The 20,119-nt window shown below is 31.9% G+C and overlaps 1 protein-coding gene across 3 annotated transcripts; it reads left to right on the top strand.

The window, feature by feature from the left end:
• The first annotated feature begins 155 nt into the window (after positions 1–155).
• LOC111697549 (uncharacterized) lies at positions 156–19,791 on the top strand. 3 transcript variants are annotated; one of them, XM_023467593.1, is made up of 13 exons: positions 156–317; positions 801–919; positions 1,376–1,513; positions 2,587–2,633; positions 11,542–11,668; positions 12,048–12,110; positions 12,174–12,267; positions 12,700–12,822; positions 13,329–13,441; positions 13,547–13,872; positions 17,176–17,314; positions 18,191–18,273; positions 19,634–19,791. In XM_023467593.1, the coding sequence occupies exons 1-13, from the start codon at positions 245–247 to the stop codon at positions 19,704–19,706; spliced, it is 1,518 nt and encodes a 505-aa protein (XP_023323361.1). In that variant the 5' UTR covers positions 156–244; the 3' UTR covers positions 19,707–19,791. The 3 variants fall into 3 exon arrangements, with proteins under 3 accessions (XP_023323361.1, XP_023323352.1, XP_023323368.1); XM_023467584.1 differs by having other exon boundaries at positions 798–919; XM_023467600.1 differs by having other exon boundaries at positions 157–317; positions 804–919.
• Positions 19,792–20,119: the final 328 nt, after the last annotated feature.

Here is a 20,119-nt window from a genome sequence, read left to right as displayed (position 1 = left end):
ATTGTGGGTAATATAGATAATTAAAACGACTATTTTGAATATAGTCCGGGGAGAATTTTACTTCTTGTAAAAAGCTATTTAATTTATTTGTTGAAAAACTTGAATACGTTGATAATCTTTAAAAGAAACTAAAAGCAGTCAGTTCCAAATTAACAATTTTGTTTCAGAGAAAATGGCGCTTTCTGTTAATCACGTGTACACCCTTACATCACTCTGACCTGTAAATGCAGTGGGGGAAGCTAGGATGGAACGCACTTGCTTGCAGCCAGTGGGGGAAATTAAAGAAAAAGAAACATTCATATTAAAATCCAACCTAGGATTGTAAAGCAATAACTAAAACCTCAGACTTTTTTCAATCAAGGCTTTATTAATTCATTCTTTTTAATAAACCAAACCTGAACTTGGAGCCGACATTTTTTCATTTGCTCTGTGGTGGCAAGAAGTGACAGTCGGGTATTGGAAAGCAATAACCAATATGATTAACACGTTTTTCTAAATGAGCTTTACTCCTTTTATATGTCAGCTTTTTATAGTACAGTGATAACCAGAAAACTCCGGAATTGGAGGACGACTTTTAGAGTATAGTTTTAACCTTAAAAAGCCTAATGAGCCTAGGAAATAGTAATTGGACAGTGCTAACACACAAATATCACTTAGTTAGTGATTTGATAAGTGTCTAGTAAAACTATTTTCTTTGTAACAACATCAAATACACTTAAGTATTGCTAACAAGTCATCTTCCTAATCCAGAGTTTTCCGGTCATCTTTGATGTTATTTATATTAATTGTTGCACCAGAAGCAGATATAGAAGAGATAGAGTTAATCTGTAAAAGTACAGATATTGACCTCCATCTTGGATTTGGCCCAGTTGGAAAGCAGGAAAATGGTGCAAACATGTCTACATCAGCTGATTTAAAGGTAAAGATATGATAAAAGGGTTGGGGACGTGGTTGGTTTAAATCATAAATTAATAACAATACAGACAGAAAACTAGATATCGATTTTTCAAGATTTAAGGGTTTTCGTTCGAATAACCCTGAGGCAGAAGCCCAAAAGAGTTACACGCATGTGCTCTCTCTGTCTAATAATTCAACATCGCATTGCCCCTTTGGGCTTCTGCCTCAGGGTTATTGTCATCGAAAAACCCTTAAATATTTAGCTAAATTAAAAATTTAACGTTGGCTGTAATGACAACCTAAAACTTTCAAATATAGCAATCTAAAATTTTAATTTCTTAAATATAGTCTTTTAAGATACGCTAAATCAATTGTAACTGCACTGCTGCAATAAGAAAGTCTCATATTCTTTGTAATAACCCTGTAAAGAAGTAAACATGATGATAATTCTAATTTAATATATTTGAATAAACTTTAGGTTGAGAACTGTAGATGGGACCAGCTGGATGTTAATGATAAGAGTATCATGAGACAAGATGACGATATTCTTGATGTAAAGGAAATCATATTTGATGATTTACCTCTTCAAACTGGTCAGATAGAGGTAGAGGACCAGGTATACACAACTATTATACAGTGGTAGGCGATTATATCAAAAGACGACTTTCGAATTCAATTTTAATGTATATTAAGCTGTTAAACAGCATGGATACACAAAAACATAGAACCCAAGAGAGTTTATCAATTAAAAAAGCTTCGCTTTGATTACTTGTAAACTTGTAAAAAAGTTTGTTGAAAAATTTAATCCCTTACCACCGATTTTTAGTTATATAAGTGCCCCCGAATTAAAAAGAAGGTCATATTCGATTGACAACGGCACCCCTTAAATATTTATCTGATCAATTTCCTTCAAATTGCTATTGCAGAAGTTAATCTTACAGAGAAACCATATTTGAATATAATCCATTTTCGAAGAAAACACGGATGTACCATTCATTCTTTGTTAGACCAAGCTAGTTTGGTATCGGTGTAAATTGTCCATGATAAACCCCCCTCCCCCCCAAAAAAAATGTATAACCTAAAATCCGTGAAACTTGGAAACTTCCGTTAGAGGATTATTTAATTTTTGTAGCTTTAAGGTGGCTTTAGACTAATTCTAATTCTAATAGAATAAAAAAGGATATTTTATGAGACTGAAAATACAGGGTGTCCCACGAAACATGACAATAGCAAGACGACTTGAAAGTCGTCTTTGATATTTGAATTTATTTTTGACATTTATTCTTCTATCTACTTTAACATGTATGATTCTTGAAACAATTATCACATAATTCTCCTAGCCCTGGCATTTCCAAAAAGTGGTCTGCGTTTTTTGTGCTTTCAATATTACCTGAGATATAAAGAGTTTGGTTCAGATTTCAATTTTGTTAAATAAAAGCAAAATTGTCGAAATCTGAACGAAATTCTTCATATCTCGGGCAATATTGAAAGCACAAAAAAGGCAGACCACATTTTGGAAATGGCAGGACTAGGGGAATTTTGTAATTATTATCTCTAGAAATTTACTTCTAAAATTAGGTTGACAAGTAAACGCAGCAAATTATATCAAAAATCAAGACGACATTCAAGTTGTCTTGCATACTGTCATGTTTCGTGGGACACCCAGTACTTGATTTAGAATTTATTTAGATATTCATGCTGAAAGAACAGTACAAAAACCTAGAGAAGGAAAATAGGTAACATTTACTCATAAGTTATTTTTTTAAAGTAAACTCCACTATTATACTATATTGTATGTACAGTGTACAATGCACTGAATAAACTTTATGTACTTCAGTTTATTGATAATTAGAACAGTATGTACTGCTGACTGTGTACAGTGTATGTAAGGGTTATCCACAGAGTGCAAAACTTAAGAAAATTATAAAACTCGCTACGATACCCGGTTTCCTGAAACCCGGGTTTGGCAGAGTTTGGGTTTCATGTTCTTAAAACGTATTTTGAAACTCTAGGAAACCGGGTTAAAATATGCTGTCGTTGGAGTCTCCGGCTGTGGTGTTTTATGAATAAAGCTGCTACGCACTTGAAAGGGATCAAATTGGTATCCGTTTTTTGGCGTAATAGTCAAAATTCACACTCTTACAATGTCCAGGAAGGTGGAGCTACAGATTTTTTTTAAATATCTGTAGTTGTGTGATGTAATCAGATACATTTGTGAATTTGCTGAGACTTTCTTTTAGTTTAAAGAATATTTTTGGTACTTATTAAACTTAAAAAAGTTTTTTTTGGCACAAGGATCTCATTAAAAAAAAATTCTAAGGCTACAATTTTTTTTTCTGTTGCATTCTAAATTTTTACAATATCACTAAGATTTTTAAGCAAAAGTGATTTACAGGACTTTTTGAAAAAACTATTTTAATGTATTAGGTGGATTAGTGTTAATTTTTCTTCAGCAGTCTATTGATATTATTATTCTTACTCGGGCTATATAATTTATAACTAGATTTTAGAAACTTATGAAAACAATTTCTGTTATATGGGACTAGGGAAAATTCGTAATTGCACCCCTCTTTTAGAAGAAAGGGGGGTGCCTGCACCCTTGCACCCCCCCTCTGGTTACGGGCCTGCTGGCAGATAAACTTAAATAAATTACTGTATTCACTTTTAACAGAAAAATGTTTTTAAGTTCGATTTGACTGTACTCTATTCAATATCGAGTCTATAGAGAGAGAGATCTTAACTGAACAAGTATTTGGAACATATATGAAGCCATTTAAAGCATAAATACGAAGAAATGGTGCTTCATATGTTCCACAATCACTACGAAACTCACTTTCCCAGCCGTAACCCTACTCCTATACAAGGGTTTCATTTTGAGGTATTGCCCCGTAACATTCTGAGTTTCCGGAGTTTCCCGAAACCCTTACGAAACTCAAACCCAGACTTAAGAGAGCTAACCCGGTTTCGTGGCCAGGTTTGGTTTGGGATGCCCGGTAAATTTCTTTTAAGTTTTGCCCTCAGTTAAAATGAAACTTCAGAGACGACTGTAAGATTTTTTCACTCGTTCTTTACATTATTTTTCTTTTTCTTTAATCTTTTTGCTTTTTTGCCAAATCATTTATTAAATATAAGAAAGACAATCTCTACGCCCAAAGATTATTTTGAAATCTTAGAACGTCAACATTAAAGTCTCATCCTATGTGGGTCACCCTGTTTCATGTATAGTGTACACTGCTGATACTGAAGAGCCTGAAACTTAAGACATGTTATCCATGTGTAAACTCGGTGTTTGATCTGGATTTTAATGAAAAGTCTTTAAGAAAGGTCCCATAAGAAACCCAAATTTTATTCATTTATATTCATTTCTCCTAATTTTAGTGTAATTACATTACAGGAATTTAAATTAAAAACTTTAAATCCTGTATTCAAACAGAAACATGGTTAAACTTGCTTCTCTTTCTTCTTAAAATTAGGATAAAATGCAGGAATTGAGCCATCTCTATGCACTGTGCAGTTTAGAATAAGATTCCATATTCTACATTTTCATGAAGAATAAACCTTGATTCAGATAATGGCACAAAACATTTGTAATTCTTTCATACATTTATAAGAACATTCAGGAAATTTTCTGCCACATTTCTTCGTTTAAAGGGACTGTAAGCTTTATTTCAAGTGACCCTCCAGGCAAAGATGGTAATGTCCGATTTACAGCTTTGTCTGTCTGAAGTATGAATTAGAAGTCATTGTTCATAATTTTGAAAACTGATCATATTCATTTGGGGTTTCTCTGCAAAAGTGAATCATTAAAACACTTTTCAACCTAAAAAAGCACAATATTTTTTTTGAAATAGGTATTGCCTTCTTTGCAAGGAGAGTCAATTGAAATTACTCTAACAGTCCCTTTAAAGAAAACCATAAAATGACGGGGCATTCACGCTTTTACAACAATAAGACAAATAAAGTAAATATCCTTTTTTAAACACAGAATTGTAGATATCTGTTCACTAGCTAATGGGACCACCCCAGACTAACCAGAGTGAGAGGCGTTCGGTTTTTCTACTTAAAGTCATATATGCGTTTTGGTCTATAATTAAAAAATGTATAAACTTACGGATTTGTGAGTATAATACTTTTCATTCAAAAAGTATAAGTCGGCAAAAAACTATATCTGAAAAAAGGCAACAAAATTATGTTTAATAAATTGTGTTTGAAAGTCACAACTTTCAGGAATATTGACAGAACCTTTAGATCCGCGTGGGACCGGATTGAATTTAAAGTGTTGTCAAGCATAGGCCCATGGCTGGACCATACAACCCCATTAGTTAGCCTATACTTAGATTTCTTTTTACCATAATGATTTTGAAGTTTTTTTTACTACAGTGAAACCCTTAATAACGAATACATCGGAAGAATTTATAAAATGTCGTCTTGACAATTTTTCAATGAGTTTTATACTATATTTCGTAAATTTCAGTATTTGCGAAAATAAATAAATAGCCATGAATATGCGGCAACAGTTTTAAAGAGTTCCATATAATCATTTAATTAAAAAAACTAAATATCTGCAACATTCCATTATCAGAAAGTGAAGAATACGACATTTGATGAATTTTTTCGATGTATGCGTTATTAAGGGTTTCACTGTATATTAGGTGATACAAAATTGCTCGAATGTAATTTAGTCAAATCTTTTTAATTTTATACAACTGTACACTCTGCATTCGTTTAAGAAATTCAAATAATTGAATTTGGAAAAAATGCTTCTCAGAGCAGAAAAAAAATGTTTCAGGCATTGGCCTGAGCTTGGGCTATTCTTTTAATGGAAATATTCTAAATTCTGAAACTGTTTTACAACTTGTTTTCCTTGAATTCTCTTGTTTCTTTGAATTTATGTATGCTACACATAAAGCCCTGTAAGTGTATTGTATATATATTGCCCTTTATTCACTTCAACTTTAACAATAAGCCTTTTTAACAAGTTTTTAAGCCTAAGCTTAAGACAGAAATAAAGTTGTACAGCCGTACCCTGGCCTAAAAGAAAAAAGGTACAATTTTTTTCCAACAAATTTGACATTTTTCTCCATTTTTCATTTTGAAAAATATTTTTCCATTTCCCAATAATTCAGCAAATTAATAAAGTGTTCATAAATTTATGCGGAGGTTTTGCAAAGAAAGTGTATTATGAAAGTCAAGAATAAAAATAAGATTATTTAAATTAAAATCGTTTGAAATTACATTTATCAAGGATGTCATAATTTTACTATGCATAATCCCAAAAAGCGATGTTTAGAACTATTAACACCCCCCCTGTAAATAAAAGAAAAAATGGAGCCACAAATACACCCTCATCCCATTCATATTTCTCCCCGACGTGACCCCAGTAAGGGGCGCATGGCCGGTTAGAATTAATTCTATATCACAAACTCAAATTTTATAATCTACATATCTTTGCGACCTATTGATGTAAATATATATATAGAAAAAATATATAAATATCACGTACTAGAATTTCCATAGAAGGAACCGGTTCATTTGGTGTACAGTCCCGTTCTGCCTTGAATAATCTGTATGTACACTGGTACAGCTCGCTCCAGATGGTTAGATGTCGGCCCGGTTCTTGAAATTAACAGTGCTGTATACATATTATATATATATTTATATATAAAATCAGAATTACATAGACATGTCTATATTACATTTTTTCTACGCGTAGATTTTGAAAAATGTGCTATATTGCGGTTGTTATTGGGGACTTGGGAACTGAAATTATTTTTTGCCTTAAACTCTGTTTTCCCTATATCTTTGCAACTCTATGTTAAATACCTTTGATTTTCCAAACTATAAATTCGTTATATTAAATAATGAAATATCCATGGTTTATATATAAATCAAAGGTATTTATTTATATTTTTGTTTATGTTTACATTTTTATTTGACCAAGAAATATACTAGATACATAATGTTTCATGCCATGCCAGCATTATTCAGTAGTATTTCTGTGATCAACTATATGTATATATTTATATATCATTTTATTATATATAATACCATAGATATTACAATATCTATGCTAAATAAAACACTATATTTAATATGATATATATTTTATATTTTATATTATAATTCTGAGAATGATTTGCAAAACTAAAATCTGAAAATATATTTCAAACATGTTTCAGATTTTTAAAATTTAGAAATTCAAGGCCAATTTTCGTCCAACAGCTGGTTTGGACGAGAATTTATCTATTTTCTCCTAACACCTCTTTTGAGGCTTCCGTCAGCTTAGAAGTTAGAACATTAGTGTTGTGAATCTTATGATCAAGCATTGATCTCCATCTTATGTGTGGACACATGAATTCAATTTCTCTTAAATATCCCGGTATCTCAGAGGTTGCAATTTTTATGAGAATTATTGTTAACTGCACGCTTGATCTGGATATCCAATGTGCGCACTTTTAGATTTCATAAATGCCAGATTTCCAAATTTAAGTTTCCCTGCAGGATATGAGCAGTGGAGCACCACGGGGTATTAAAAAGGGATAAAAATACTTGACACAAAAAATCCATTTTCTGATCAGAAAAGTGTACCTCCCCCGCCCCCCCCCCCCCCCCCCCCCCCCCCCCCCCCACCCACACTTGCCCGTGCCAGTATCTATCATAGCTAAAGATAGATTGCGCATAAGACGACATTTTTCATCTTGAAAGATATAAATGTACAGATATTAAAGATATTCCTATTAAATAGATTAACTAGGTCGGTTGTGAACATTGGCTGTTCTTATGTCGTTGAGTACTTGTGGTGCACATGAGTTCTGTAGAGAGAAATTTAAATTAGTTTAGTCCTTCTCATGTCCTTCTTTAATTCTCGTCAATTTGATATATTGCTCAGTGAAATATTGTTGTTCAAATAGTTCCATTCCCGGAGTTATTTTACACTCTATTATGAAATCCATTAAAACACCAAACCACCCCGCTTCTCATTGAAGTTCACTTTGACCCCTAGAAGTATAAGTTCGCGGATTGTACAATCCTTGGTAATTATGCGTACATAAGCTATCTATGTTTATTTATTTATCTATGGTATCTATGCTCTTGCATGAAATAAATTGTAGGTATTTATTTTCGTTGCTGCAAGACAATATATTTTCTATTGATAAATAATGTACGGTTCTTTTCCACCCAATCATAATTATCTATAATTAATTATTCCTGCTTCATTTACTAGTTTTTATGGTTAAAAACTGAGCAAAAATGGGTTATTTATATAAAGTAGTAATCCCTGTTTGTCTGTCTAGCTATCTGTCTGTATATTTGGATGTCCGGTCCCCGGCCCTGCAAGCAATAATGTTTTTTTATGAAACTATTTTGCATTTTATCATTATCATTATCAATTTCATTATGGCAGCGCTATAAAATGATAAATACATGTAATTTTCTTTTTTGAAAATAATAAGAAAATGTACAAAACCAAGAACTAAGGAAATTTACAAAAAAAACTTATTTTTTCTGAAAATTATTTTGACAGAAAAATCCTATTATTCTTAGCTCGCTTTTGGGACATCTTTATTCTTTAGTTTTGTACCTAGTTCCAACCCACATTTGGGCTAATACATGTACTCTTTCCATTGGGACATCTTTATTCTTTAGTTTTGTACCTAGTTCCAACCCACACTTGGGCTAATGCATGTACTTTTAAATATGCCATCGACAAGAGCCACTCTTTCCAGCTCACGCCCTTATATCAACTAACATCTTGAAGCTTTGTGAGAAATATTCCAGGGTTTGCAGCGAACGAAACATTTTGCGAGAAAATGCGAAATCGATGCAAAAGTTTGTGAAAATATTTTCGGGAAAAAAAATCCGCGAAAACCATAAATACAGCAAGAATTAATTGCGCAAAAAAATTGTAGAATTCTCTGCTCTGATAGCTCAATATTTGAAGTTTTAATATGTCATATTAATAATTTCTTTGAGTTTGATGAAGAGAATTTGATTTCTCTAGCTATCTTTTTAAGTTTTTGTCCGTCCACATTCGTTCACTCATGAGTCATGACTATGAGCTAGCCAATTAAAAATTGCGGATTTTTTAAGCAAAATTTTCGGGTTTTTTCTCATAATTTCCGTTTTTTCGCATTTTTTTTGGATTTTTTTTTGATAATTTTCGCGAAACGAGTTTTCCTTTTCGCTGCAAACCCTATGAAACTGTTGAATAATAGATTTTGGAAATTTTCACTCTTTCTCGAACGTTCTTTTGAATTTATTCTCTTGAGAGAAGAAACTTTCAAACGTCAAACTTCCTAATTTTCAATTAATCATTGTTGTTTTAAAGTAATGGTATTAGAATTAGAAAGTTGCTTGTCTGGCAAAGACAATATTATTGGTTCAAAGGGGAAAGCCTTACAAAATTATCTAAGCTCTGTACTTTTAAATGCCGGATTTGATTAATAATCAATCGATTAATCAGTTAAAATCATACTGCCGTTGATTGAATCATCACGAACTCAATGTCAATTGCCACTTCTTGGAGTTGTTGAAACAACTGAAAATTGCCAAAAGTTGAGGCGGTCTAGACAACAGCAAAGACAAGCTGAGAAAAATGATTATGACTCCTACTAATACATGAATCTTACTCAGTGTTAGAATTGGGTCAAGTGTTAGTTTTGAAACTAATGTCCCATGTTATGTATTATGATAATGAGTCATAATATTTAAAAACTACAAAAAATATTGTTATAAAATAGAAGATAAAAATTTAGATCTAATTCCTGACAATTGATAAACAAAAACAGAGGATGTATAGATTGTTTGAGTAGTAAAGTGCTCTAAATCTGGTAAAATAAAATCGTATTAAAATGTAATATTTTTGTTTAAGTATTTTTAAAACCATGAGCACCCGAGCACTCCGAAATATTAACTAAGTTAGAAAATTTCACAAAATTATCATTAAACATTATCAATTTTCGTAAATAAGTAAAACAATCATGAAAATCAATAATAATTATTTAGAACACATTTATTTTGGTTTGCAGTGTTAAAAAGTTTTTGAACAGAAATTTTCTCTTTACCGAGATCGGTTCAAGCCTTTTTAGATTATATTTTGTCCCTAGCTTTAGCCTGCAAGATTTTGAGAAAATTTAAGTCCAAAAACTTTATAGCACGTCGTGCCAAAATAATAGTGTTACGTTTGTGTACTTGTCTGATTTCAATAGCTATGTCTATAGATCAAATAAGTCTTAAAACAGATCAGAAGTCAAAATATAGAGTTGATTTAAATTTTATTTTCATTTCAACTGAAAAAATATTTTGGAAATATCCTAAATTTTTTGGAAAAAAATCCGGAATTAATCAAAAACGTTATAGCACACGTGCTAACATGTACAGCTAATTTAACATTATAGCACGATGATTACTGTATAGCACATTAATTATGAAATTCACGATTAAGTGAGTAAGAATGATAAAGTACACAATAGTTTTATTAAACATTTTTTCAACCCAAATAGATCTACGTAAAGGGTATGCCTTTTTTTATTTATTGAACTAATTTAAATCAGCAATATTATAAAAAGATTTAGGAATCTGATAATGTAAACTTCAAATTTCTAGAGTTTTTGTTGTAGTATAGAGAACTAATGCATTGAATTGAATTCGACATTTCTAGGTTGTCATATCTGAATGATTTATTTTAAATTTAATTGAACTATTTACGATATGAGTGAAGTAATGTAACTCTGTGAATTTGTATTTAGGTATAAGCAGTTTTTAACCATTTTCTTATAGACGCAACAGATAAAAGTATAATTTGTAGTGATCGATATCGAATTCAAACTGATTTCAGCCAACACCCACTTTCATTTTTCACAAACACTCCCTTTAAATGGATGATGTATTGCAGTTTGTTTCTGATTGGTTATAAGGAACACATTTATATTTGAATTTGAATTTCTCTAAAACTTTTTATTTGAACAGCTCAGTAATTGTTCTTTCTGCAACAAAAAGTACAGATGGTATTGAACTACCACCAATCTACTGCCCACCAATCTACTGCCTGATTTAGATAGAATTTATTTAATCAAGTTCTCAGTCCATACATTACTGTTAAGGTTACAGTAAAAGTGGTTTTACCATTTCTATTACAACTTCTACAACATTTTGACAATGGAACTGAATACTTACTGATTATTTTTCTAATCTCTATATCTTTGCAATCTAATAGCGTAGGCCTTCAATATTGCTAACTAATTCTGATTTTACAAATGGTGAAAGTTTGATATATCAAATATAAAGGCATTAGAAAATTAAAGCTTGTTAAAAATAATAAGTTCGTAAGATGATATTTTGATAAAATTACATTTAGAATTATTACTATACCGATCTGCGTCCATCTATGTCAGATTCAGATATTTTGATGATTTTTAATTTGAAAATGTGTTGAATTCTTTTAATTTTGTTTATCGTCTTTGACGCATAAATTGCTTATGAAAAGTCAGCACCGTTCAATTAATTTTCACCTATACAAAAAAGGGTATCTCCTCCATTCTTGATTTGACAAAGGATTTAAGATTATAACCGTTACATACACTCCATTACTTTAGGGTCACTTGAAATTACGTATACTATCCCTTTAAGCTAGTTATATTCTAGAGAGTTGAGAAAAGAGCTTGCTCTGGCGAAGGATGAAGTTCGGCAGATGAAAGGTGAGGCGGAGATATGGCGAACACAAACAGAAGCCGGAGCCAGGGAGGATGAACATATCAGCCTTCAGCTTCAGGAAATTATAGTTGAGAGAATAATCAGATCATAAGATCATCAGATCATCAGATCATCAGATCATCAGATCATCAGATCATCAGATCATCAGATCATCAGATCATCAGATCATCAGATCATTAGATCATCATGGAATCAGATCATCAGATCATTAGATCATCAGATCATCAGATCATCAGATCATCAGATCATCAGATCATCAGATCATCAGATCATCAGATCATCAGATCATCTGATCATGAGATCATGAGATCATCAGATCATGAGATCATCAGATCATCTGATCATCAGATCATAAGATCATGAGATCATCAGATCATCAGATTTTGTAAAGATGCAACAAATATGTTGTAAGTTAACTCAAATATGTTTCTTACCAGGACAACTTTCTTCTCTCTTCTCTTGACCACATACTTTTTGAAAAGCAGAAACAGGTTTATTTGGTAAGTTTGTAACTTTTGAATAATTGATAATCTAAAAACTAAAACTTTAAATGTCTATTTCAGCTGGGTGGAATACATAATAATCTTGGATATCAGCAGGAAAACAAATCAGCTGATGAGGAGAATAATAGGTTATCAGCTAATCTAACAAATGAAGGAAAAAATCAGAAATATATTGTCTCATTATACAGTGTGACCCGTAAAATGTAGCAGGACGACTATTGACACTTCAAACCTTAATTTGATCAAAAATAAGCAAAAAAAGTTTGAATTATATATATATATATATATATATATATATATATATATATATATATATATATATCTATCTATATTTCATAAAGACCAACGGACATGAAACAAGTAATTGTGCAGTGTACACATACGGCCTCTTTATTTACTAAGCTGATTTCCCTGCTACTGGCAAAACTGTTTGCTTCAAAACAACATCAAATATGATTCAGATTTTCTTAATGTCGTCTCTTTATTTCACAGTTTTCTGGGTCTCACTGTAAAATATATCAAAAAAATAATCGACAATTTGACAATCGAAATTTGTGAACTTTTAATATTTCTGATGGATTTTTAGACTTTGTTGATTCGCCAGACATGTACAATAGTGTACAGAGAACAAACAAAGGACTAAATGGGGTTCATTGTGAACATGAAGACTCCATACTACAATTAGAGGAGAACTGTATCAGAATATCAGGGACAGCTATATTTATGTACATTGTACTGTACAACTGTAAATTATCACAGCTAAGCAAATACAATTTCACTTGTTACTATCGCAACCATATCTATCACATAAGGTTGTAAAGGATAAACGATACAAGTATCTATTCCAAATATATCTATATATTGTCACTATACATATAAACAAACATATATCTATGTACGTCGATGTACAGTGTATATTATTATAACCATTTGTATGTTCACTCAAAACTGTCTAAACAATGTTTATCTTGATAAAGCAGATTTTTGTATTTTTTAACCAGTTATGTGCATACACATGATATCTCTTGTAATATAATAATTTATAGGGCAACTGAGGAATTTTATTTTCATTTAATTACATAAATTTAATTACCTAAATTGTATACGTTGCAGTGTATCACATCCAGTTTATGTACACCTTAATTTATATTTGTACACTTACACTATCCAATTTTCAAAACTGTACGTACAATAATATTGGCTACTTGTTCTCAGAAAACCAAGATGTGAAGTCTAATGAGAGTAAGAAAATGATGAAATCTTGTAATAAAACTGTGCCAAATAAACCTCAATCTCCAAGTCACGACGCGATATCAAAAAATTTAAAGGAAAGTTCATAAAAAAAATCATTTGATTAACCTTTTCATTTTATTTAAAAGAAATATTTCTAAACGCCATTTTGTTTTGTAACTTTATGAATTAATTATGGAAAGAATCTCCGAAATGGCCACCGGAAGTCCAGCGAGCATACTCCACGTGGTCAGAAGCAACGAAATTCCCCCGGAACTCATGACAAAATAAAAACGGAAGAGAAAACGCAATGCAAATACATCAAAAATAATGAAAAAAACAACGAATCGGGCGGTCAGCAACCGAAATCGGTGTCAGCAGAAAAGCTGACAAGGTCTAAATCCGGCCAGGATGCTGACAGCGGAAGTGAGAAGGAGAATATATCCGGTGGCAGCCTGGCAAGCTTACGGAAGCTGCAACCTCGACTTAAGTTGGATCTTAAACAAAACTATGAATATAAACCAAAAAGGTGAGATTAAAAATGTTGTTATTTCAAAAGCTAGAATTTAGCTACACGTTGATTGAGTTTTTTCTATTAGTTGGAAGATTAAAAATGCAGTTTAGTAAGAACCAGAGTCAATTTTAGCCTAAAAGTGCTGTAAATGGTTGTTAATTTTGAACCCCTACCTCATTCAAATATTTCAATCTCAGAATACATACTTGAAGGCACCGCACATTTAATTCGGTTCACAACGCTACTCCTCACACAATTTTTAAACTAAAATAAACTTCAGTTTCTCAGTACAAATAACTTGTTTTGTTGCTAATTTATTAATGGAGGGTCACCTTATAATTAAGTCAACAGTCTTTTGAGAAATATGCACTGTAACCTCGCTGTAAACTGTTATCAGCAATCTGTGCACTGTAACCTCGCTGTAAACTGTTATCAGCAATCTATGCACTGTAACCTCACTGTAAACTGCTATCAGCAATCTATGCACTGCAACCTCGTGTAAACTGTTATCAGCAATCTATGGACTGTACCTCACTTTAAACTGTTATCAGCAATCTATGCACTGCAGCCTCGCTGTCCTATTCCATTAATTATGAATAACCCTTTTCACTGCGGCAGAATTTTTGATTACAACGTGATGTTTTCCAGTTCATGCTTGTCTTCTATATTTCACTGTTTAATGTCAAAGAATGTCCAATGTATACGTTATGGAAACTAAGAGACATCTAATTACATTTGTATGAAAAATAATGATGCTGCATTATACCAGTTTATCCGGGGCGGGTGGGTCTATCTTTGTAAAATATGCACCTCTCCATCCATCCCCACAGCAAAACAATACTAACCTTCTTTAATCTTCATGATTTTTTTTTATAAGTTCTTTTTATACCTGTTCAGTTTTCTGACTGCAGCTAATGTCGATCAGATAATTATGTTTGACGCTATTAGCTTTCTCCCGGATCCCATTAACGATACCTGTCACAACTCACAGCCTAAATATCTTATCTACAGACTTAAACTTAATCCATTTAAACGTGTTCTTTTGAGGTTGGGAAACCCTAAAAAGTCAAAGCAGGGTAAGCCTTTATTGCAGAGGGGTCCTTGAGGGTTTTTATAGTTGTAATCTACATTTCCCAGGACCTCTTTGCATTGGAGCAAATGTTGTCCAAATCTTTGCCATTTTTTCAAATCTTGCTTTACAACTTTGTTTGCAACACCCTAGCACTAGCAGATGTCAAACTCATCAACAACCATCAACTCAGAAGCCTTGGGAATTTGGTTTAAGAAACTTTCAATTTTATCGACTGTTCTGGTATTTTTGTGGAGTTTTGTTGCGTAGACGTTTCCTCCTTCTGCCAACACTCTCCATTACACCTTTCCCCCTTAGTCCTCTTGTAGATATTGCCTTATCCATAATATTCTCCTCTAATGTATTTTGAACCATGTCAAAGGTGTCTACTTTATACTTGGAAAGTTTTAGTCCTCTTGTAGACTGCAGTTGCCTTGTCCATAATATTCTCCTCTAATGTATTTTGAACCATGTCAAAGGTGTCTACTTTATATTTGGAAAGTTTTAGTCCTCTTGTAGACTGCAGTTGCCTTGTCCATAATATTCTCCTCTAATGTATTTTGAATCATGTCCAAGGTGTCTACTTTATTCTTGGAAAGTTTTAGTCCTCTTGTAGACTGTTGCCTTGTCCATAATAGTCTCCTCTAATGTATTTTGAATATATGTCCAGGGTGTCTACTTTATACTTGGAAATTTTTAGGCAAGAATGTTTTGTCTATCGATCACATCCCATAGTGTCCTCTTTCCCTGGTTGGTATTAAAAATATTCCCGTGCTATGACCACGGAGCTAAGCAACCTCCGGGAAAAAGACTGATTATATGGAAATAAAAAGTTTGATGAATAAAGTCCGTTAAAGACAACCGGGATGGATACACAGCTTTGAAAAAAAGAACAGGGCTGAGACATCTAAAAGTAACTTTAAATTTTTTCCGCAAAACGTATTGAAAATACTTTTAAGTTTTGGAATTCCTAAATTTGGTTTAATCCAATTTCGTAGATATTATTTGTATTACTTTTTTGCAATTAAAACTAAAGTTATAAAAAACACCCTCCCCCTCCCATGTTCCACTCATGATGAACAATTAAAAAAAAAGAGTTTGCATTCACTTCAAGTTCAATCTAGTTCGTAGCTTCTCTAATTTTGATTTTTCACACCCAAGCTTCTCTTCTAAGAAGTTAAACATTTTTTATATTTTTATCGCTCTTCAAAAAGATTTAAAACAAGAAAAATCTACATTAACTAAAAACCGGCTATTTTAGGAAAGTTCTAATAAGCATGTCTACCTAACCTAATGTGCGAAACAGCGACATTTTAACCTTACATTTTTTTTTTTTAATGTTTCAAAGTTTGAAAGATCAAAGGTCTACGACATCAGGTTGCACAGATGTAGGAATTAAAACTTCAAAGTTTTGTGGCTTGAATTGAATTCCTTAATTTGGTTGCGCAATGCGCATACAACAAACTCACAACTTTTATATGTTCTTAATACGAGATCTGCAGAAAGAGAAGCAATAATGATTGAACACATTAAAGGGACCGTTCACTTATTTTGGAAATTTGAGGGTAAATAAATAGCCTAATAATTGCTATTCATTGGTATTAGTGATTACGTTTCAAAGACAACTGTGGCCCATGAGAAAAAGCCGATTTATTATTCTGAATTCCAGAGCAAAGGTATGATACCTTTGCATACACACTATTTGATGCTTTTTTTCAAAATCATTTTAATTTTTTTTTTCTTTTTTCAAAATATAACTTCTTATAAACATTGATTGATTGATTAATAATCGTTTATTTCTTTATACCTAATTACTGGTATCTTATATCTCTTTGATTGATGCGTTTGTTTTCACTACGTCCCCCAGAAATCCCCGTGATTTTTATTGGAATCTAGAAACCGGTTTGTCTGAGAGAGAAAGTCGTAGCTTTGCTTAAACGTGTTGATTTGTTTAATCAAGGTTGAACACGAAAAACGTTAATTTCTTGCTGATTTATTATATAAGAGCTGACACATGATTTAATTAAAATATAATAATTTTAGATTTTATTGGGCTGTTGTTACTGAAAAAACGTTTCCGCTAGAATTTTAAACAATAAATGGGCTTTTGTCCAGTCATTTTGAAAAGTAAGACCAATACCAATGAACAACTAATCGGCTAACTATTTTACCATTAATTTACCCAAATAAGTGAACGTTCCCTTTTATCGCTTTAAAAAAGAAATTAAATTCACTTTGATTTGATTTAGAACTGGAGTAACACCTCTAAGCTGTTGTGTCTCTACAATACCAACCTGGGACTCTTCCTTTCCCCCCACACCTACTCCTTCATCAGCACTTAGACCTTCACTCTCACTTCATAATCTAGAAACTAGAAACTTTACCGAGGTAATTATCTTCATAATCTAGAAACTAGAATATTGAATTGCTAGAAACTTTACAAAATTTGAACTGTAAATTCAGAACATTTGGCTTCTTGGATAACAGACAAAAATATAAGGTTCTTTAAAGTTTAAATCTTCCTAACCTCAAATATTAGCTTACAACATATTCATATTTATCATTTTTTAGGAACATTTATAAAAATCAACATTTTTTGGGCCAAATTCAAAAATTTCGACCTGCCATAAACCTTACCTGGAATCAATTTTGGCTCTGATCAGTTCAGCCGTTTTTACATTTACAGGATAAAAACAAACAGACAAACGTTTGTCAGACATTTAGAAGTTTGAGGAAAATATTATTTTTTTAGGTACAGTGAAACCCTTAATAAAGAATACATCGGAAGAATTTATCAAATGTCGTCTTGACAACTTTTCAATGAGTTTTATACTATATTACGGAAAATTTCAGTATTTGCGAAAATAAACAAATAGCCATGAATATGTGGGAACAGTTTTAAAGAGTTCCATTTAATCATTTAATTAAAAAACTAAATATCTGCAACATTACATTATCAGAAAGTGAAGAATACGACATTTGCTGAATTCTTTCGATGTATTTGTTATTAAGGGTTTCACTGTATTTTTATTCAGTATTTAGCAAGGTTGTATAATAAGGTTAGTTACTCTCGATGCGTTCCAATATACGGAAAATGTCGTCTCCTAAGATAGATAGATAAATACCCAATATGAAGTCACTCTCGTTTCTATAATGAGTGACGTCATATTGAATATTTATCTATCTATCTTGTGAGACGTCATTTTCCGTATATTGGAGCGCATCGAGAGTAACTAAAAAATTATACAACCTTGGTATTTTCAGGTCCTAATTCCGACCCTGGCCCCTCCTTCAGGACATAAGGTCCGCCCCCCGGTATACAGCCCTATATCACCACCTGTTAAGAGGTAAATATTCACTTTAAAGGGAGTGACCGGCAATGTATGGTTGTTGAATTGAGAATGTAGTATTGTGAAGATTTTTTTTAGGATTTATTTGAGCCATTTAAAACGTTTTAATGATGTATAATTACTGAGTTTGAACGCAAAGTTGACGTTCAAAATAATCCATTTGGGTGGTTACGTTTTGAGAATCGATATTTTAAAATTATTAAATAATGAAGACAAAAATTGTAAAAAAATTTTTGTAGTAAACTTATTAGATGTTTAGGATTTTAGTTCTCAATAGAAATTTTCTCAATACAGACACCAATAGCTGAATAGGATTACTTATTTTCGATGATATATACATAGTTAATTTTTATTTTTCTCAACCTAATTAGTTTACTGAAGAACTTTTACTACATTTTTTATCGTGGTTATTAAGTATTTTGTTTAAAACCGATTCTCAAATCATTCCTCAAATCTAATGGGATTTTAAAGATTGAATTTGCGCTCTTACTGAACAAATATGCACCATAAAAACGTCTATTGGTCTCAAATGATTCCTAAAAAAGTTCTCCAGAGTTCTACATTCTCAGTTCAACTACCGTACATTGCCGGTCACTGCCTTTAAAAGGAATTTTTAGCGAATTTCGCGTAGTTTTGTTTGTAACAATTATAACAGTTTTTTCAAATAATCTAATTATCATTAGTAAGGCTTTGTTCCAATCAAATACAGGGTGTCCCACGAAACATGACAGTTGGTAAATTAGAATGTCTTCTTCCATTATTTGTTAAGTTGTTTAATACCATGAAGACAATAATAGAAATATTATATAGGAGTCATATTATATTAAAATTAACTTGAAAGTAAAACATATTTGAGCAAAAGATTTTTAAACGAAATAAACTGCAAACAGCCTTTAATATCTAATACAGTGTCATGTTTCGTGGGACACCCTGTATCTACCCGAAAATCCATTAATAACAATCTAGCTTCATCAGGGAAAAAAGCAATGGAAATAATCACTAAAAAAATCGATAAAATAAATAACCTTCCAAGATTAAAAGCATTGTCGTCTTCCGAGTAAGTTGAATTCTTGAACAACAAACCCCAAGTTAATCTCAACACTAAACAAATACTTTAACAACCTTTGTAACTGCAAAAATTAAAATGAATTTTTGTCAAGTACCTTCCTTGTCTTAGCTGCATAAAGAGGTAGAAACTGCAATTACAAATTATTAATTTTCTGACAGAATTAATTTTGGCACACAAAAGTTTTAAGAGTATTGTTCTAAACTAGATATGTGCCATGTAACTCTTAAAATGAAAGATCAATTGAAATTACGCCATCAGTCCCTTTAAACTTAATTTCTATATTTTCAGTTCACGAATAACAAACCAGTATACGTCTCCAATCTTCAAAACAAATCTTTGTGTAGAGTTTTGTAAACAATAAAATGTTCTTAGAAAATTATAGTTTTAAATCCTGTTTTGAATTGTAACCTGTAAAGTTTAGAAATAAACCCTGTTTAACTTCTTTATGATTATTTATGTTCACTGTAAAAAAACATATCTAGTGTTCAAAAGGGGGTACACTGTATAAGGCTGACCCCGAAATAAATTCTGGGATGATCGCTACTAAGTTTACTTCTATTTGCTACGTTTATTAAGAGAACAGGGTTAGAAACAAATCATACCGAAGAAAGTAGAAACCATTTAAATTTGTTTTTAACCATTTCCTCCGTAGCGAGTAACCCTGTTTTGAATGGATTATTTTTTTTTATCAAAAATCCAGAAAAATCAAAGGTAACAGATGTCGTCTTACATAATTTTTTAGCTAAATCTGCTCTGCTATGGCATACATAGATA

Source organism: Eurytemora carolleeae, unplaced genomic scaffold, assembly GCF_000591075.1.
Source record: "Eurytemora carolleeae unplaced genomic scaffold, Eaff_2.0 scaffold104, whole genome shotgun sequence".
NCBI lineage: Eukaryota > Metazoa > Arthropoda > Copepoda > Calanoida > Temoridae > Eurytemora > Eurytemora carolleeae.
Note: the sequence above shows the minus strand (reverse complement) of the source record. Positions and strands in the feature narration are given on the sequence as shown.

What these genes read in the sequence shown, in the direction of transcription:
- LOC111697549 (XM_023467584.1), top strand. Translation starts at nt 245, where the DNA reads ATGGAACGCACTTGCTTGCAGCCAGTGGGGGAAATTAAAGAAAAAGAA. An exon ending in AGCTAATCTAACAAATGAAG is followed by an intron (nt 12,268 to 12,699) that starts GAAAAAATCAGA and finishes ATGGATTTTTAG; the next exon opens with ACTTTGTTGATTCGCCAGAC. An exon ending in ATATCACCACCTGTTAAGAG is followed by an intron (nt 18,274 to 19,633) that starts GTAAATATTCAC and finishes CTATATTTTCAG; the next exon opens with TTCACGAATAACAAACCAGT.